Here is a 22,042-nt window from a genome sequence, read left to right on the forward strand (position 1 = left end):
TAGGAGCAAAGTAAATGCTAAAAATCCTATTGTCAAGTATTCAAAATCTGAAGTGGCTACTATAGTTAATCATGGAGTTCTTTGCTTTAATAAGATAATTACTAATCCACTCAGAAAGTACAAATGATTCGGGAGAAATGGAATTTCTAGACAACAAATTTATTTAATAAACACACACATATTCAGTCACAGCCTAACCTATTAATGAAACGTAATAAAAAATGTGAATCAAAGATAAAAAGAAAACATGCTACCTAACTAAAAAAGTAATGAAAAAGGTAGATGGGAAATAGAGATGGAAGCGTTTTGACCTGTCAATCTTTTTACATTTGAATCAAAGCGTTGCACCAGTGGTATGGACAGATTGCAATGAAGGCGCACTTACGGACTGGTTCAGGTGCACGGGAGAGAGAGGGACTCGGCGAGCGTCGAGCCTCAGTTGAAGAAAACTCCTTTGGAGGCAATCTGGCAAGCTGGAATGCTGCAGTGGAGTCTCTGACTGATGGTGATGGGCGCACGACTGAGAGGCCGCTGCAGGTCTCCGGTTGGTGGCGAGGTGCGCGCGCGCGGCGTGGAGGTGGCGGCAGGTCTTTGGATGGCAGAGTCCCGTTTGGTGATGATGTGCTTGCGTGGTTGAGAGGCCGCAGTCAGTTGGTTTGGGTGCTGCGGGGCGTTTGGGGCGCACGGCTGGAGCAGAAATGGGTCACTGGCGCGCAGCGGCTCGGTGCCTAACAGCCGTCGTGGAACCGGGTCGGCGGGACGCTGCGTGATTCAGAGAGCGGAAGGTAGGTGGGTCGGCTCTCGGCAGGAACAGACACGCGCGTTTTGGGACGCGCAGTGTGGTTGCTAGTCCTTGCGTGATGCGTGCTTTGGGGCGGTCAAAGAAGGAAGCCACCGAACACGCTGAGAGTGACCACGTCTCTCGTGATGACCAGGAGAAGTTCATGGGGCAAGAAGAGCAATAAGGGAGAAGAGCGAAGAAGAGGAGGATGTTCCTTCGCGCGCTGGCTTTTAAACTTGTGTCCCAGGGGTCAGAGTAGTAGTCCCGCCTCTTCCGTGTGCTTGAAGCAGACTTGGTCAACTAAGACCAAGCTTTTGGGATAGCATTTGATATTGTTTTATCAGAATTGACAAGCCAGATGCTTCATTTATCATTATGAACACATTTCAAACATTACCGCAATCATAAAGTTATTTAATCCGTTAAGTTTACTAGTTAGCTAAATTTAGATGGCTGCAGAAGTTACACACATTATTCATTTGAGATAGACATACAGGTTGTGTACAAAGATAAACAACAGAAGTCACTTGATGTCAGTCAAGTACATAGAGTCCGTTTATGTCCCGAATTATGTAGACTTCAGATTAATTACGAGCGGCAGGATTCTTGATGATAATACCGATAGTGACCGCTGGATGGCACTGTTGTACCATATAACTTACAAGGGGCGTTGTTTCCAAAAACACATGGCTGATTCCTGTGGATAGACCAGACCATAAAAGTGGTCTGGGGACTGATAAGCAATCTTATCGGTAGTCTGCTTGCTAAACAGGCTTTTGGGTCTCGCTAGGCGCTGAGGTATGTGTTTCCTGTGGGTTGTAAAAACTAAATCCAGTCCCTGCTGGAGGGAAATTCAAAGAGTTTTTCCCTTTTGTCTCTGGTTGGTTTGAGAAAGCACAGGGTTAAGGCACGCACACACATTCTCCAGGGGAAATGTTTAAAAAGGCAAATAAAAAAATTTGAGGGTGACGGGCAATATTCGTTACACTTGTAAAAAAAAACAATTATCTGTATTCACCACAGGGTTATGAAGAGCAATGTTGTTTAATTGTAAATAGTTAATTTGCATATCTAAGAAAACTCTACAATACATAAAAAAAATTTATTAGTAGCAAATGCCATTTTAAACATATGCTGTGGGTCACTTAAAAATGGATGGTTGGCCACAAATGGTCCCCGGACCGTAGATTGGACATCCGGGTTTTGAGTTTGGTATTCTCATTGGGATTTGTAACATTTTCTTTTCCTATTTGGGATAGTCTTGTATGTGTTGGGTCCTTGTACTTGTTTTTACTGGACAGTTCAAAATGTCAATAAAAACAAACAAACAAACAAAAAAACGTGTTGCAAGCCGGTACTTGGAAGCATGAACATCTGCACAAATGTTTCACAGTGTATACTGCTGTATCACAATGATATAATATCAGAAAATGGATGGATGGGCATTGTCATTTTGTGTAACCCCCTCATTGGTTTTACATTTACTGTCCTCAGAAATTGAAATAAATGACTCATGTTCAATGCATCCGGAAAGTATTTACAGTGGTACGCTTTTCCCACATTTGGTTATGTTACAGCCTCATTCCAAAGTCAAATTTTCTTTCTCTGAAATACACATACAACAACCCATATTTATTAAAAACCATCAACAACTAAGAAATCAATCGAATGTACACAAGGATTCATAGCATTTTGATCAGTACTTAAATAATAATGATAATGATAACCTTTTGTTTGTTTTCTTTGTTGAGCAATGATATGATTTTTTTACCATATATTATAATATCGCATGCAAGCTTGGCACAACTGTCTTTGGGCAGTTTTGCCCATTGCACTTTGGATGGCGATGTGGGTGCACTGCACAGCCATTCAGGTCTTTCTATAGATAATCACTTGGATTTATGTCTGGGCTCTGACTGGGCCACTCAGTTGTCCTGAAGCAATTGTTTTAATATCTTTGTGAAATGTTACTGTTACACACGCATGATTTCTTATTTTATTTATTTATTTGTTTATGTATTAAAAAAAATCTCTTTCAGGTGTTGTGTGTGAGTCTGGGGTGGAAAATTTAATCATTTTTGGGATAAGGTTTTAATTTAACAAACTGTGTAAAAAGTGAGACGTTTTGAATACTTTCCAGACACAACATAAGAATATGTTAGAACGTTTTGCTCTGCTGCCTACTCTACTCAAATCACCTCAATTTCGAGAACACCTTAAGAACAACTGCAGCTGTTCATGAAATGTACAAGACACTCATTAAAATAATACAAGAATAAACAAATGAAATATTATTTTGTTCTAATTAAAACATACAAGAGCTCCAATGTTGACATTTAGCATTGAGAAACACAACATAATTACAAAAGTTATACATTTTCAATAATTCAAATACAATTTTCTACCATAATAATAGCGCATTTATAATAATTTCCTATTGCAGGTTTTATTTAAAACAACAACAACATTGTTTTAAGTATCTGTTTACCACACAATCTAACTAACTGCAGTTTTGTGTTTTTTCTTTTACCAGTATGTGGCGATGTCCATGGTCAGTTCTTTGACCTCATGAAGTTATTTGAAGTAGGGGGTTCACCGAGTAATACAAGGTATCTCTTCCTCGGAGACTACGTAGATCGAGGATACTTCAGCATTGAGGTAAGTTATTTGTATTTGTTGTTTTGTCATTATCACCTATTATGTCATCATAGCCTCGTCGCTGTTTTAATCTTACTACCTAAATATACTTAATTTTCTGTGCCTCATTAAAGGGCTTCAATATGTGCTTCTTGTCTGAATGTTTTTTGCTGCCTGAACTTCTATTCCAGTGACAATTCCAAAGGGCACAGCTCATACATGCTGATTGGAATGGTTAAAAATAAGACACGTGTTTGGAATAGAGGGCTGCAGGCCGGCTGTACCAAGTGGTCTGCAGTGGCCTTGGTGAGAGTCATGGCTAGAGGGTGGCAACTAGACTAAGCTTGGATTCATTATCGCTGCAAAGATGACCCACTTTCATGAGTAAAAAGATATCAAAGCATGTATAGAAGTCTCTCAAAATATCCCTGAACTATCTTTTTGCTCCATATGCATGTGTGTGCTCCTATCAGTTAAAATCCAATAATTATTTGTATTCTTCAATTGGGATTAAAAAAAAAATTAAATCATTACCTATTGCAAATTAAAATGTGTGCAGTATTATTTCGTCAAAGGAGGACAATATAATGAAAATATAGAATATATTGGTGTTGTTTGGAGTCTTTCTGGGGGCATGTTTGTTTTGGTTGAGACACAATTGTTCCTGGCGTCAAAATATCCAGAGTGTTCCTTAGACGTGATGATAGGGGCTTTTTTGGCATCTCTGTGCATATATTTATGGAATGTGCCCTCCCAAAAAGAAACAAAATATCTTCGTCGTTTTTAATGAGGAAATTATAGCACTCTATAATACAGCAAAGCCTTAAGTAATGATAGAATTAAATATGATTAAGAAGAAGAAGAAAGTTTTTGTCATACTTTCTCCTGGGTTGCACACTGTACTATTCATTCTGGTATGTATGCGTTAGCGACCTGGGGGCAGCATAAGACAAACGGACTGATATAATGTTCAATGAGACGTCTTTATTCCTCTCAGCTCATCAGTATGGCACGCTTATCATAGGATAAAGATTACAATATATGCCTGCGAATATTGTTATATTGTCTGCATGTAAAACCTGCTGTCGTTTGTGTTCACATATCCATTGCTTAAAGCAGTATTTCTCAACCTTTTTTGAGCCACTGCACACTTTTTTCATCCAAAAAATCTCGAGGCACACCAGCTATAGAAAAAAAAAACTTAAAAAAAAAAAACTAAAATGGCTATAGCGTTTCATTTTTTGTAACATTTATATTAAATCTATTGTATATCATTGAACAACAAGTTCACATAACTTGGAAAAAAATAAATAAATAATAATTTCTTAAAATCAAAAGTGCAAATAGTCTTATAAGTGCATTATGCACATCATTGCTTAAAAAGCATACTTTCGTACACTTTCAATTAAAAGTGTATGGTGAAATATGTTCAGTTTATAATTCTACACATTTATAGACATGTATAACGATTGATTTACTTCAGGTAACTGCCCAACTGTAGTCTTAACATGCATCATTCACAAATTCACATACAAGTCAAGTCAGGTTTATTTATATAGCCCTAATCACACAAGTCCCAAAGGGCTTCACATGCCCACAGTTGACAAATATCAATGATTGAAGAAACTGAAGCACAGCAAGAAGGCGTCAGGGAAGTGGGTCCTCATCCAAATCCAGCCCGGTTGGAGGGAGCAGCTATCTCCATGGTGGCTGCTTCAAGGTGATGGTCCTCCCCGGATCGCATCCCGGTCAACCAGCACAGAACCCGTAATGCAGCATCCAAATCGGTCATTAACACCCAACTCCCTCTCCAAGCCGTGGAGAAGGGAGGGAAAGAAAACAGCGGCAGTCACCAGGTACACATCATTCAGCCAAATGCAAGAGTATATAAATGTCTTAAAACGCAATTTAAACGTTTCTACAGAGGTAGCGTAGTGTCTCTGACCTCCGAGGGTAGGGCATTCCAGAGCATTGAAGCCCGAATCAAAAACGCTCTAGAACCTGCAGACTTCTTTTTGGCTCTTGGAATCACCAAAAGACCATCGTGTTGCGAACGAAGGTTTCGTGTCGGAAGATACGGTACTATTAAATCGACGAGATAGGAAGGCGCTAAGCCGTGTAATAATTTATATGTAAGTAACAGAACCTTAAAATCGCATCTTAAGTAAACCCCGGAAGTCAATGCAAGTTGGCTAGTATCGGGGTAATATAATAAAACTTTCTCACCTGCGTCAAAAGTCTAGCTGCAGCATTTTGTACTTAGCAGACTTTTAAGACTGGTCATGGGAAGACCAGAAAGTAATACATTGCAGTAGTCGAGGCGAGACGTAACAAACGCATGAATTATGATTTCTGCATCACAATCAGACAAAATAGGACGAATTTTAGCAATTTTACGAAGGTGAAAGAAAGCAGTTCTAGTAATATTTTTAATGTGCATTTGAGTCACTTTGGCTAATAATACATTTATCAAGGTTTAAAGAGGTATTCGTAAACAGATGCCGATAACAGGAGGGAGCGACAATCAACATCTTGGTTTTATCTGGGTTAGGGAGCAAAAAATTAAACAACATCCATTGTTTAATGTCGGCAAGGCACGCCTCCAGATTACAGCAGTTGTGCGGAGTTGTTATTTGGAGAGGCAAATATAATTGCGTATCGTCAGCATAACAGTGAAAGTTTGTTATATTTATGCATAATACAAATGTTATATCACTGTCCACCGTTTCTCACCTTAATTTGTTCGATGCTCTCTACAGACCTTGACTCCATCGTCTCCAGTAAGTGTGATTTGCAGAGACTGCATATTTCTTTCAACATTTTTCTCGTTTAGCACTTGTGAAACGCTTGTCGAAGGACAACTTATAGTTCACCACCGCTTTCATGCAGAAAGTCCGAATATTGGTTTGCACGGTCATTTCATTTGCCGTGATTCCATCCATCCATTTTCCAAACCGTTTATCCCCACGAGGGTCCCAGCTTTTAGGTGTTAAACGCTTCGCATTTTCTCTGCTGTCAATGTCAACACATTTACTAGCATAGATATTTATGTTCGCTAGTGTCTAAATTTGTTGTATTTGTTGCGGGAAAGTTGCGTTGTTTGGACAAAGTTGTGTGTAAATGCAATTTTGCGGGATTTTCTTGAGTTACTCGACGATACACTATAATATAACGGATAATAATTAATTTGTTGTTACCAATTAGGTGTACACAATAATTATGAAGGCAATGTGGTTGCCTCCATAACATTGCCTGTGAGGTTTAGTTTGAGAGTAACCTTTAGCTGAGAGTGGCAATAAGTAGCTTGAAGCCTTTTTTTTTGCAAATAATATTACCAATTGTAGGAGACAAACGGCTGCTTGTTGGGTCAAGGACCTGTCACCATGTAGCACTTGTATCTCAAGTCAAAGCCGAAAATTGTCAGTGTTGGGAATACTAACGGTGTTAGGTAATTCCATTATATTTTCATTAACAGAGTAATCTAATTAATCGTTAATGTACATGAAATGCGTTACTTTACATTTTATTTACAATTTATTTATTAGTTTACAAATCGACGTCTACAAAAAGGATATGATCCACCTGCAAGATTGCATCTGGGTTCTACGCGCCTTTAAATGATGTGCCATCACATTACAACAACTCCGATTGAACAACATTGAAAAAAAATTCCTGTTCACTTCAATCATTTGTTTCCATATAAAATACAGATAGTTACATTTGTATGATTGTTTTAAATGTGTATGTTAATATTTAAATGAAAAAGGAGGGCAGATGTACTCTGTGTTACGTCCCTTCTGCTTATGGCCCGATATTTTCTGCTCGCTATCTGGCTGCAGGATTTTAAATTTGTAGCGTCTCTCAAATATGGCTAAAGTGAGATGTTACTTGGTTGTCTCACCGTCTTGGTTTTAGTACACAAATGGCCACTGTAGGCCGTAGCCACGCCAAAAGAGGACAACAATGACACGAAAATAATTGCCATTGTGACCACCTCGAAGTATCCTTGAGCAAGTTACTGAACCCCCAGTTGCTCCTGATGCTGTGTCATCAGTAGGTGAATGAGTAGTCGAAAGTAAAGCGCTTTGAGAACCTTGTAAGGTGGAAAAGCACTATATAAATGAAGTACTATTTACCATTCCATTTACCATTTATGTCGTAAAAGGTCTTCTTTCTGCTCTTGGTCAGTTATTAAATTTAATTGTGTAATATCTATTAAACGGTAGCGGCGCAAATGAACAAACACATTTTGCGTGTTGTAGGACTCGTGGGAGGTTAGCTTCACGCCAATAAGCATCTGCTGGTTCAGCCACCGAATGCAAAGTGCCCGATCACGTCTTGCGCCTTCATTTAATAACTATACAATCGAGCTACATCGACATGACTAACTGATTCAGTAACTGACTCACCTGATATGACATGATCGCTACAAAAGCAATATCTACCACGATGAGGAGGATTCCAATTCCTTTGTCTTGTTCTTTGCCCTTTTTATGGGTGCTATGAATCATTGGCTACGCATTGGTTCATCTTTTGGTAGCCTGGAGAATGCTCGATCCTTCTTTTGCACATTCTCATTGTGGCACCGAGTCCAGAACGGTTGTCTATCATTGTAAAAGTGTGGCGTTTGCGTTTACTCAAAGTAGCGGATGCGTTTTCCATCCTGCTCGAATGCTGGCGCTAACGCCCATTTTGGGATGCGTTTTGTCAACGTACAAATCTCTATCCATTTAGGGCCAAATCCCAATTCTACTCCATAGTTCTTGTTTCACCTCTTCGCTCTCAGGTAAATTAAATAACATTAAATATTTAGTAGCAAAACCCTTACTTGCAATAACTGTATCAAGCCTGTGACCCATTGACTCCACCAGACTGTTGCATTCTGTCCATTACTACAGTCTATTTCAGTTTTTGTTTCTGGGGGGTTCTCACTTCAGTCTCCTCTTGAGGAGGTAAAACACATTTTCTGTTAAGGTCCGGTGATTGACTTGGCCAGCCTCGCACCTTCCACTTTCCCCTCGCTGATGAAGTCCTTTGTTGTGTGTGGTAGTGCATTTTGGGTCATTGTCTTGTTGCATGATGAAGCCAATTAGTTGGATGCATTTTTCTATAAATTACCAGATAAAATGATTTTATAGACTTCATAATTCATTCATGAGTTACAACCTTAATAAAGACTAGTGAGCCTGTTCCAGAAGCTGCCATGCAAGCCCAAGCCATGACATTACATCCACCATGCTTCACAGATGAGCTCTCCCAACTTTGGCCTATCGATCATGTTGGTAGAAGTTAATCTTGGTCTCATAAATCCATAAAACTTTCAACACCTTTGAGGCTTATCTGTGTACTTCTTTGCAAAACCCAATGTGGCCCTCCGTGTCATTTTGTATCTTGTGGTTTGGTCTGTATATTTCTTCTCTCAAAGTTTTCTTTGAACAAGGGATCGTGACACCTTCACCCCTGTCCTGTGTAGGTTGGTGGCGATGTCACTGTCTGTTGTCTTTGTGTACTTTTTCAAAGCTCTCACAATGTTTCTGTCATCAACTGCTGTTGTTATGCTTGACCTACCTGTTTGATGTTTATTGTTCAGTACAATCAGCAGTTTATTTATTTTTCAGGACATTCCAAATTGTTGTATTGGATATGCCCAATTTTCCCTCTTCTCTCAGCTGCAAAATGGTTTGCTTTTCTCCCCTAGACAGAGATGATGTGATCAGGATGCATGCGCATTGTTGAAACACAACGCTCGGCGGGATTCGTTAACATGTCGACTTTAATTGATCGCTAAAATTACTTTAAAAACAAACATTGTCAGATGGAAAGTAACTTTCCGATCCTTATGAGATTACAGAGTGGGAGAAACTTTCCTATCCTTATGGGATTACAGAGTGGGAGGAAGATGTTACAAAGTGGCCCGATGTCCAAAGGCCAGATATTCATCTTTATGTAGTAGAGATAGATCCCTAGTGTTTACACTAGAAAAAAAACTGCAAGCTAACAAGTCTTTGAAAGCTTACAAATATGTGATGAGCAGCTCATGTAGAGACCATACAACATCATGATTTTGATTCAGTTTTGATTTATGAACAAATGTTTTGCCAAGTCAAAGACAAGGACACAAAACAGAAATGTATGATGCTTGGGCCATCGTCAGCAGAAAGGAGAACTAGGTCCTCACAGCTAACTGTACTTGCTTGCCAGGGTGTGTAATGTAGCTCACTAGTTTGCTAGTGTGCTTTATTGCTTGTTATATTATATAAGAAAGAACTGAGAATCGCGTCAAATTGGTGTGAAGACGATTTCGGTGTCTTGTGTAGGGCTAGGGAAATGCCTGATAAATAGATAAATGCTTACTCAACATTTCAAGACATAGAGGTTTAGTTTAAGCAAGTGGCCACGATAATTTACCAGAATAAATGAACACCACAAACATGGACATTCCTGATTATGTCCTCGGTCCAATCTGTGCGTTATAGATTGCTGCCACAGGCTCCTTTGGTGTTTCTGAAATGGTCTGTTTACTTATGGAATTGAGAAAGATTTTAACACCCATACACAGAACATCTAGGCATGTTAATGTTGTTTGACACTGTTGGAGCCGAGCCATATTACAGTGTTCTTTGTTTTTCCTTTTCTGCGTGTGACTCCTGGGTTAGACCGCATGGTGGCGCATGGGCCCCCAGGAAATAATTAAATTGAGCCCAAGGTAATGAGCATCAGGTGTGTCGAACCTTGGAGGCAATCTGTTTTTTTTACTGTGATTGTTGTCGTGGTTGTTTTTGTATATGGAAAGGACCGTGTTGTGCTTTTGACATCAATGGAAAAGGATTGTTTTTTGGTGCAACGACACGTGTTCAAAGAGTCCTTACCGGTTCACCCTTCAACAAATATAGCGTCTTTTAGGAAAGACTCTATAGACACGATTCAAAACTATGACAACTCTGCGCTTAAACAAAAAAAAAATTCACAGCGGCACTCCTATGTTTTCCGTTGTTTTGAGTCAATGATGCGTGCGCAACCTTTGAAGACATGTAAACTGAAAAAGTGTTTTTCTACCTAACAGCGCTTTAACACTGACTCCTCATTCACCTAATGATGATGTAGCAACTGGGGGTTCAATATCTTACTCAAGCATATTTCAACATGGTCACAAAGGCTGGGGATCGAACCCACTACGTCTGGGTTGGAAGACAACCACTCTACCACTTGAGTCATGCCACTTAACAGCGAATACAGTTTTCACAGGTGAAACCCAAAGCCAAAAGCAAGCATTAATGTTTTGTTCAATATTGTGATAAATACCAATTTTTATCATAATTTTGGTCATAATTATTTAAAATTAAAATGTTCTTCCTGTTTGATCTCTGTTCATGATGCAATCACACAAATTGAATCAAGTTGTGGCCAGATCTTTGCTGCCAAGCTTTTTAGTTAATTTATGTGCTACAGCTCGTCCTTGAGTTTGGAACAAACAGAATGAATGATTGCTTCACGTTGCTGTTTTCAAAGATTCACCACTGTTGAGATATTTTTTTCTTTCCGTTTTTTTTAACTGTTGCAAGCGCTGAAGGCAGCATCAAGTCAGGAAAGTACCAACAATGTGCTTGAGCAAATCTTGCATTCAAAGCAACACACCCACGAGCACATGTGGGCTGAAGTAAATTTGTTATTTAAATGGAGGCGCTGGGGCAGAACACAAACTAACAATGACACTGTGCTGCCACTTTTTCCCAGGTGTAAAATAGAGGCTAGATATTGAAACCAGTTGTTGCAGAATATTTTTGAATTCTTTAAATGATCAATATATTGTTAAACTTAAATTTAGTAAGTAGTTAAAATGTGCATTTGCTAAATTTTTTCTTTTGTTAGTAATCTAGAAGATGAAATAGTAGACGTTGCATGTATTACATTTACTGTCATATATTATGTTGCACCATAGTCTATATAGCTACATTTGCACTCTCTATTCGGTTTAAACATGTTCTTTTTTTTTATAAAAGGCAACATAGCTCTCTTCAAAATGAGTGAATGATGTACATGAAGATGAACACAGGGGATGTGGTTGCCTAGGTAACATAAAGTGCTCCTTGAAGTTGTATTATACCTTTGCAAGAAAGCCTTTCAGAGCGAGTGAATAATCCATTTTCTTTCTTTATTTTACAATTAAATTTTTCTTTTATTCACAATTGGCACCAATTTGCTCTAGAAAAAATATACTATCACCCTAAGTCATTTTTTTGCACACGCACAAAAAAGCCTAAATCATCTCCTCATCATGCAAATGGTTAAATTTTTGTGTTTCCTGAAAAATCTGAAAAAAATGATTTAGGCAATTTTAAGAAGGCGTCAATCTAATCTAAAAAAAATTGTTTAAAATAAAAACCTGTGTATCAGCCAAATATTTTTTTTAAAAGAAAATTTCTATCCTTGATTTAGCACCATAATTTGTAAGAAATTATCCATCTATTGCCTTTGTTCATAAATTGCTTCAGATGTACGTGGGGAGTTGTCTCAAATGAATAGTTTAGAAGCATATTTTTCTGCTCCTGCAAATGTGCCCTTGGTTTGCTTCCTTCTGCCTTTTATACAGTGAGCTAAAAGGCTGTGCATGTACCTGTTGTGCCTCACAAGTCAGTAACTTCTCCATCTTTGTAAATATCCTTTTTTCCCCCTGTCACTTTGTCTGTTCTTGCAGTGTGTTCTCTACCTCTGGTCACTCAAGATCAACCACCCCACAACACTCTTCCTCCTGCGAGGGAACCATGAGTGCCGGCACCTCACAGAGTACTTCACCTTCAAGCAAGAATGTAAGTGCACGTCTTTCAGCTATATGAAATGCACTCCCACTCCCTTTGTGCTAATACTGTGCTGTCACATGTTAATGGTGACATTTAGGAACATTGAACATTGCTTTTATTCAAATATTGTAGTCTTTGGAAGGCCTGCCCACGCATAACAGTCTAATTTGCATAATACTGGCCCACACCAAGTTTGAATGTCCAACATTTAGCAGCTTGGCTGGTCGGAATTACATTATTTTACAGTAGTACACTTTAATATATATTTTTAAAAATATATGTTTTTGACAAAAACTGTGCAAGAACACACAGAGCATGTACCGTGAACCTTCTTAGAATACTGTGAAGCTTACTGCAATATATCATTAGCTTTTCCTAAGATTTTGAAATCATTATCATACTATAACATCAATACTGTGATAAAACTAAGCCTTGAGTTTTAGCTATCGTTATATCCCTACTGATAATGATAAGATTTTTTTTAAGAGAAGCAGGGTTTGTCTGATGAAAATAACATTTCAGCCTGCGATTGAATTATGAAAAAAATTTATGAATTTGGCCCAGAGCCAAGCTTAATTGCCAACGCCTGGTAGTAATACTGTACATTCTGTAAAAACCTAAAAAATAAATCAATCAAAAGAATTCCTCAGATGGATTATTTTCTTCACTTCTCCAAATGTGTCTTTGAATTCCTTTTTACCCAATATGTCATATACTGTATTAGATTTTTACATGTCAAAGGGAATATTTAATTTCAGATTTTTATTTTTATTTTATTTTTTCCCAAATTCAACCCAGGCTGCTTTTGTATGTGGTTGGTTATAAATAGAATATGTATCCGATGCGACTATAAGGGCAAACGGGTGTGTACCAGCTGGACCATAAACGACGTAGGATTTCCAATTGAATAGTTAATCCTTTGTTTCTGTCATTCCATGTACGGCAGTTTAGTTGCAACAGTGGTAAATTACTGTAGTTGTTTTGTACACACATGTTTGTTTTTTTTGCTACCCCTCTGTTTATGAAAGAAAAACCAAAGGTGGTCACGTAAATAATTTGAATCTGAAAAAAGTAATAATAAATAAAACTAAATGAACATTTACTAAAAATTAACAAATGAAAAATAACATTGCTTTTAATTTGTGGTTCTTTTTTTTCCTTTTCTTTTTTAAATATATACAGTATATGAAACAGGCCTGGAATGATTGTACCAAAAGAAAATATTGAAAAATCACAGTTGGGACATATTCAACCAAAGTGTGTCCTCTAATTAGCTTCACAGGGGTCTTCAAACTTGAAATCAGTCAGTCGGACTTTTTAAATTACGTGCATAAAACAGCATTTCTGTACACAACACAACAAAACTACAGTATGTCTCGGGTCTGTAGACACTAAGTGATGACAAATTTCAGGCATGAATGCTGTTCGTCTTGCAAAGTGTTTTTTTTTGTGTTTTTTTTTATTAACATTATGGGCTTCATTGTCATAATTGCATTTCCACAACAAAATTTACATTGAGGACAGCTCAGGACCGGAGGCAGGCTGGTTTACCACCCTCATATTCTCAGGATAAGTCTCTTAAATGTATGCAAAATTGAATTGTCCTGTTGAAATATGCATGAAGTGTGCTGACAAAATATGGAGACTTAAAGGCAGAATTATGCCAAGTCTGTACTTTTCAACAGTAATTTCTGAAGTTACATTCTCTAATCACTTGGACACCAGAGCAATATGCAAAATTGTCCAACAGTAGTTTACAACATGTAATGGTGCATCTGAAATATCCATTGAAGAGCCCTAAAAAGTTTATATCTTGACACCGGTATAAGCCTCTTTTTTTTTGGCACTGTAAAATTTTAATTAGCATTTGCGACTGCTACTGTGATTAGTAGTGTACTACTGTTTGTGTACCTGTACCAAAAAAAATTCACTATTTATTATTTCAGCTATAGATGTTCCTTTTTTGATGCTTTCAGTATTGCCTCTTGTGGTGTGCCACCTCTACAACACATCAAAATGTCACGGACAGACATGCCTTTGTTTAATAACGTCATGCGTAGGGGTGGGACAATACGGGTAACTCACGATTCGATACTGTGACGATATGTGGCCCACGATAACGATAATATCACAATTCAGGATATCTACGATATTCGATATATTGTCAGAAATTTTCTCAGCGATATATCACGATATTCAGTATGTGAGTGACAGTGAAAACTTCCCAACTGTTTTTCTCCCCCAATAGTGTCTAGACACCAGTTCTTTGCCACTTCTTCTGCCTACTTAACCACCATTTATGGATTAGCGCCCCTACAAACAGGACAGGAGAGATTAAGTACTGAGGGTGACAGCAAAGGATCACAAGAGTGACAGTTCGGATTGGATCACGGATTTGAGTCACAGATTGAATCGTTTGTTGGATCAGAAAACAAAACAAAATAAATGTATTTATTTTATAAAACACTTTTGCCCATTAAATAAGAATAATTTTAAAAAATCTACTCAAAATGTCTAATTTGGTCGTTTAGGATTTAGGAACACAATTTAGAGGCAGATACATTCTTATTTTATACCTGGTCCATGTATAACATAACAAGGTATTAATGGCTTAAAGTTGTTTTCCTAAAATTTAAACGTCAATGTTTGACATTTTCAGTTGAATGTTTTTGATTTATTGGAAAAGGTGTTTTATAAAATAAATGAAGACAAAGTAATATTATCTTTTTTTCCAATAATGAAAAAGACAAAGTGTAATTTAAGGCACATTCCCTTCCTTTAAACATGGAGAGTGAATTACAAAGTAGCCTAGGCCCAGGATATTGAAAAAGTCAAGAAAGCAAGCCAGGTAGGTGTCACTCCTTACTGTTGCCAGCCCTTTTTTTGCACTTTGGGACCCCCGGACCAGCCAGGCACTAATGCTAACACTATCTGCTAGCCACTAACGTCGGAGACTTGCGGCACATCATACAATGACGACGCAATTAACTAGAGGTTTCTTAGCATCCTAAATTAGCGATTAAATATACTTTCAGGATGGCATTGTGAAAATGTTGGTAGAAAATATGTAATTTAAATAATAACTTCGATATGTAAGCCAACACGTCAAAAAAGGAAGTCAAGCTCGCGGTCACGTCGCTGCGCAGGCCGACTTAAACGAAAAGCGTACCAACGCTATTGCATTGGCATCAATGTATTGTTTGATAAATATTTTTGAAGTTAGCCTTGGTGTAGGCAGCGTGTTACGTTGAGTATGTTTCCATCTTCATTGACATATCTGAATGACGGGAAAAATCCATTATGTGCTCTGCGCTGTCCGTGCCGTCACAAAATATCGATACTGCCGTTAGTGTATCGATACATTTATTGCAACAGAACGCACAACAATATAGTGCAATATCGATTTTTTCCCCCCACCCCAGTCATGCGCTTGTTGTGAAGAGCTACAAACAGGGACTACACCATCTTGAAAGATGACTATTCTCAATGTTGTGATAACAGAGAGGCTTGTGCTCATCACTGTGCATATTATTATTATTATTATTATTATCATTATCATTTATTTTTATTTTTTAACCACAAATGCTTGCCAGTAATTGTACTCTGTCCCTCTTGGTAGCTATATTTTAGGGTGTGTCCATGGACCATGGGAGTTTTTATGGTCAACTAATATTGAACCAGAACGCCTAGCTCAGAACCTTGATGTAGTTCATCACAAGTGTATTTGATAATGTTGAGGTCAGGGCTCTATGCAGTTGATGTTTTACCAAACCAAAGTCATCCAGTCATGTGCAGTTCAAATACTTATCCAAGACCCCATCCTAGACTGAGTAAAATAAATGGAAAACAAGAAATTAAGATTGATGACCGTGATGATCATGATCACAATTATCTTTAACATGTTATTGATAACGGCAGCACGGTGGTTGACTGGTTACAACGCCTCCCAGTGCAGAGGTTGTGAGTTAAAATCCGGGCTCCGGCCTTCCGGGGTGGAGTTTGCATGTTCTCCCCTTGCCTGCATGGTTTTTCTCCGGTTATTCCGGTTTCCTTCCACATTCTCCCAGAAACATGCACTGTAGGTTTATTGAGGAGTTTAAATTATCATCCATAATTCTGAGAAAAAGCAAATACGTACTTAAGATGCAATGATAGTGTCCAGTAACAAACAATGATTATTTATGCCGATGATTGGAACTGCTGTAGCCTAAAATCTTTTATGTTCGATTTCAAAAGATGAATATCAGACAACAGATGAACTCTCAGCTTTTTATTTCCAGGTGTTTACATGTAATATTAATAATAATAATAATAATAATGCATTGGCTTTATATAGTGCTTTTCTATCTAATCAGATACTCAAAGACGCTTTACAATGGAACCGATACATTATTCATGCACTTACACATCCACACTGTGGTGGCAGTAAGCTACTTAAGTAGCCACAGCTGCCCTGTGGGTTTAACTGCTATAGAATGGACTTTTGGCAACACCCCCAAAACAAACAGCAACTAAAAGAGGATGTGGGGAAAGCCTGGAAAAGCATCACAAGCAAAGAATAGTTCAGCGATGTCAGTGGGTCACAGGCTTGATGCAGTTATTGCAAGAAAAGGATTTCAAACTAAATATGAACTCATATATGGACGGTTGTGGCTCAGTTGGTAAATTAGGTCGTCCAGCGATCAAAGTGTTGCTGATTCGAGTCGCTTCACCAACTGTTGACTGATGAAGTGCCCCTAGCCAGCCCTAATTTTCTCTCAGTGCCTCCCAATGGTGTATGAATGTGTTTGTGAATGAGTGAATGTGAGATTTTGTTAAACTCTTTGGTCACTGTTGTAGTTAAAGCGCTATATGTAAGTGCACACCAGTTTGCTCTTTATCATATAATGTGATTCTTTTTGTGTCTCTGTTTTAATACATTTGCTCACATAAAAATGTGGTGTAAGAACTAAGTTATAAATACCTTTGAAATATATAATACTTATGTTTTGATGTCCATCCAAATGTTTTCATTCTATAGCAAAGATTCAGGAATTGGCCATTTACTTGTGGGGTGGGGTGGGGGGTGAATATTGTTCAAGCAGTTTACAATTTGGGGCTGCAGCATAAATGAAGCTACAGTTTTGCAAGCAGAATGGCGGTTGCGTGATGAAAAAGTCCACTTAATAAATCGAGCAGTGTCCCTGGCCGTCTTTGTCAGAAAGTGTCGGTGAGATCAGCGTGACACTTCATCTGCATAAGAGACTCCGCACAGCCAAAAGAGCCTTTTTTATTGTCACGATGATAAACTGTCAGAGCTTTAAGTGCCGTCAGGCATGCTGTTGATCCTTTTCACACAGTTGAACACAATTTCGGTTGAAGCCTGTGTGTGTGTGTTTTTGTGTACAAGTTTTCTTGTGTGTTTTTCGAGTGGCTTAATGGGACAGCACAGACAACCTTGCCAACTGCTAATTGATTTTGCTCACAACATCTTCTTCACCTTTTTTTCACCTCCTCCCACATGCAATCTCATCTGCAGATGCCCAAACTGTGTTTTTATGTGTATCCATCATCCATCTTTATTGTGTATATATATATAATATATATTAGGGGTGTGAATTGCCTAGTACCTGGCGATTCAATTCATATCACGATTCATAGGTCACGATTCGATTCGATACCGATTAAACCCGATACGAATCTATAAATTGAATTTTTTTTGTACTCAAATGTATATATATATATATATATATATATATATATATATACTTCAACTAGCATTATTTGTACAGCACTGGACAGCCAAATATGCTGTACTGGCTTTGTCCTGTCTGCTCCCTCCTGTAATGAGTTTGCTTCACCTGACCCTAATCTGATTTGCAGTGCTGTACAAGTGAGACAGTGGATGATGCATTACGACTCTTACAGCTAAGGAGCCATTGAAATCATTCACAGCATCTCCACTGGCGAAACTTTGTTGATTGAGCCAGCAATTTATGTGCTTGTTATGAACACTAATGGACACGAATGCCTCTGCAATTTCCCAGCGTAACCTTCTACATAATGTCAATGATATCAGTCATATAACCATACAACTTTGTTGTGCAATGTTTGTAACAGGTAAAATTAAGTACTCAGAAAGGGTATATGACGCCTGTATGGAGGCCTTTGACTGCCTGCCCCTTGCTGCCCTGCTTAACCAACAGTTCTTGTGTGTACACGGTGGACTCTCGCCAGAAATTAACTGCCTTGACGACATAAGGAAAGTAAGTAACATACTTTAAAAGAGCACATAGGTCATACACTGTCATGAACGCGTACATATAATGCTTGTTAACTTGTCTTTTCTAACAGTTAGATAGATTTAAAGAACCTCCAGCATTTGGGCCAATGTGTGACCTGATTTGGGCCGACCCCGGTGAAGACTATGGCAGCGAAAAGACAACTGAACACTTCAATCATAATTCTGTCAGAGGGTGTTCTTACTTTTTCAGGTATTTGGTATCTCCTATTTGTCACAACATTACACTAAAAAGCATAGCATTGAACTCTACTTTTAACAGGTCTTCTTGTCCTTGTTTATCTCTTTGCAGTTACTCAGCAGTCTGTGACTTTTTGGTAAATAATAACTTGTTATCAGTAATTAGAGCCCATGAAGCCCAAGATGCAGGGTAAGTAGAGTTGTTTTCTGATCTATTTGTCATGATAATGCAATACGGTAAGTCTGAGCACTCTTGTTTGTGGCCCAATAGATACCGAATGTACAGAAAAAGTCAGACTACGGGCTTCCCTTCGTTAATTACGATCTTTTCAGCTCCAAATTACCTTGACGTGTACAACAACAAAGGTTTGTGTCTGTTTCTTTGACTTAGCAGTTCTTGCTCACCTTAAAGTTTTGATCTTCAGCCGTCATTTTCTTTTGCTCTAGCTGCTGTATTAAAATATGAGAACAACGTGATGAATATTCGACAGTTCAACTGTTCCCCCCACCCTTACTGGTTGCCCAACTTTATGGATGTCTTCACATGGTCTTTGCCATTTGTTGGAGAAAAAGGTATGTTGGAAAAAAAATTGTCTAATAGTAAATACACTATATATAATTGCTCTCAACCTTGCAATTAAATGATAAAATGTCATACATTATAATTCCTTACTCCAGAATGTGTATCAGTATTGTAACATTTGTTGTCTTGAAGGACATTGGTAATTTGTATCTTATTTTAGTTGGCTTTCTTTTTCCTATTTCCAGTTTTTCTTTTAATACTATGTTGAACCATGTGAAAGGTACTTGCAAAATGATGAATAAATTGCCAAGTGTAACCGCTGTGCTTTTGCTATGCATAAGACAAATAACAACTTAAATGTTGAATTTCTATAATTTACACAGTAATTTCTCCCAGAACAGATGATACTGTGTATTTTTTTTTATATATAGAGGTATGAGATTACTGTCAAACCAAACTTAAGTTTCCCTTCATCTACAGTGACGGAGATGTTGGTGAATGTGCTCAACATTTGCTCTGATGATGAGCTCATGTCAGAGGGAGACGATCTATATGAAGGTAAATATGCAGCTACTAATTTATATCACAAATGCTAACTCTACAACTCAGCGTGCATCCAGAATTTTTCTATACCTCATAATCAAAATAATGTTGAATGTTTCAATAAAGTTGTTTACATGCATTTTTAAAATCTGGTTTCTATCAATTTGATGCAACACAATTTCTTTGCTGCATGTTAACTTACTGCTACATTACTATATGTTACCCTGTATTCTATATGGCTGTTCATGTTATCAGGGCAGCTATAAACAGAGTCTGTCGGTTGGGAAAGCGAGTTATTCATTGGACAGATCAATTAGTCAGTCACATGACTGACTACAAAAGGAAAAAGTACAGTAGTTTGCTGTGTGTTCCAGGTGGCACCACAGCAATGCGCAAGGAGGTCATCCGGAACAAGATACGTGCAGTTGGGAAAATGGCCCGAGTCTTCTCCGTCCTCAGGTACGGCGCCATTGATTTGACTTGGTTCTTTGTCCTACTTTCTTATGAACATTATAGCCGCTCCTCAAATAGAGGATAATGTGCTTTGAAACCTGACAACGGACAGTTGTTATGGTCCTGCAACGATCAATGAGCCTGAAACAGACAGCATGCACATACACATTACAGTTATAGATCACTTCTGGGTTTTTTGTATGTTTGTTTGTTTTTTTAGAGCTTGGCATTTGATTCTAGTGTACTTTGTATTCACATGAGCAGCTACAGTAAAAAATTGGACATAAAGTGGTCCTGTAAAAAGTGTATTTTTACCACTTGACATGTCTGGAATATCTTCTAAAAGTAGTATAAAAAGCACTTGAAGTTATTCCACTGTATACATAAATGGACACAAGCCACATCAATGTGGCACTTGCGAAAATCACTTTCCCTCCAAAACTTTTGGAACACTGAGGATAATTTATTTTTTTAATGTTGTAGACTGAACACATTTAAACTTGATAGCAAAAGATGACTTTGAGGCAAGGGATCAACATTTCAGTTTTCATTTTCATGTATTTACAGTTGGATGTAAAATAATTAAATAAGGAGTTAACGCCAACCACCAAATTTTTTAAATAAATAAAATACATTAAAGGGGAAAATACTTAATATTTATTTGCAAATCCTTTGTCTAGAATAACTGCATCCATCAAGGCTGTGATACTTCTTTTGTCATGCTTTTTCAGTTTGTGTTACATATTTCAGATGTTTTTGTTCAGTCTCCTCTCTGACTCATCTTTCAATTTTGAGATTAAGTTGGCTAGTCCAAAACCTTCCACTTATTTTCTGGAAGAACTTCTTTTTGTTTTGTGTCATTATTTTTTCTGCATAAGGGATCGTCTAATTAATTTGGTTGCATCTTTCTTTATAATGAGAGCACATTAAAAATCTTAAAGCTCTTAATTTGATCATCACAGTGCAACTATTAAGTGTTTGTCCCACCTCTCTTGCCAAGATGTGATGCATTTGCACCTGTGTGCTTTGTTGGTGTTGTGGTCCAGGGAGGAGAGTGAGAACGTATTAACTCTCAAAGGCCTGACCCCGACCGGAACTCTTCCCATGGGTGTACTGTCAGGTGGAAAGCAGACATTACAGACTGGTAAGTGTGCTTTTATCCACAGTCTACCCGCTCGTTGTCGCTTTCCTACTAGCTGCATGCATTTTGGGTGAGCAATAGCATAAATTCCAAAGAACATACACTCACCCCTATGTCACTAAGTGTGTATATACCAAATGTCTCTATTTTGTTTTTCTCTCAGTATTGTTCATTCGGTAATCTTACCGATTCGACATGTCATCATCATTGCTCTCTCTTTTTTTCCTTTTTTTCCTTCTCTTTTTCTTTTTTCGTATGTGCGTGGGTGCATATGTGCGTGGGTGTGAGTCTGTGCTCATTAATTCACCTATTAAAAATCCCATACCGTTCACCTAAACCGAATACTTCAGAATTCCGATAGTCGTGAGGTTGTCAGGAGACCCGAGGAAGGATCAAAGAATAAAAAGGAAAGTGAAATCCAGCACCAACCAGACATCACCTACTACCCACCGGGTTACCAACCAGAATATTTTACCAACCCCAGAAACATCTAAATTCCAACAAATTAGGGAGACCTCAAGAGACCAAAGGAAAGACTGAGGGAAGGAAGGAAGGATAGATAAAGCAGAGTGAGATCCACAGACATCAGCCTCCACCGATTCAACGACCAGAGAAAGAAGCAGATTGTGTTTGAATTTCGGTAGATGCTGGTGTGGTGAATCTGGCATGCATGAAAACATCCACCAAAGAGGGGAGCCAGGACAGA

At 38.2% G+C, this 22,042-nt stretch overlaps 1 protein-coding gene across 3 annotated transcripts in view; it reads left to right on the plus strand.

Moving 5' to 3' along the window:
* The window catches only part of ppp3cca (protein phosphatase 3, catalytic subunit, gamma isozyme, a), a 41,368-nt gene that overhangs the window by 13,538 nt on the left and 5,788 nt on the right, over positions 1-22,042 (plus strand). For all 3 annotated transcript variants that reach the window (XM_086075662.1, XM_086075663.1, XM_086075664.1), the window contains exons 3-12: positions 3,315-3,439; positions 12,114-12,225; positions 18,316-18,461; positions 18,550-18,689; positions 18,789-18,866; positions 18,948-19,042; positions 19,124-19,249; positions 19,680-19,757; positions 20,117-20,201; positions 21,242-21,339. In XM_086075662.1, coding sequence (XP_085931788.1) covers positions 3,315-3,439; positions 12,114-12,225; positions 18,316-18,461; positions 18,550-18,689; positions 18,789-18,866; positions 18,948-19,042; positions 19,124-19,249; positions 19,680-19,757; positions 20,117-20,201; positions 21,242-21,339 — 1,083 coding nt within the window. The remainder of the gene's footprint in view (positions 1-3,314; positions 3,440-12,113; positions 12,226-18,315; positions 18,462-18,549; positions 18,690-18,788; positions 18,867-18,947; positions 19,043-19,123; positions 19,250-19,679; positions 19,758-20,116; positions 20,202-21,241; positions 21,340-22,042) is intronic.

The sequence above is a fragment of the Leptonotus elevatus genome, chromosome 5, assembly GCF_054856555.1.
Source record: "Leptonotus elevatus isolate MCC_2025b chromosome 5, RoL_Lele_1.0, whole genome shotgun sequence".
Lineage (NCBI taxonomy): Eukaryota > Metazoa > Chordata > Actinopteri > Syngnathiformes > Syngnathidae > Leptonotus > Leptonotus elevatus.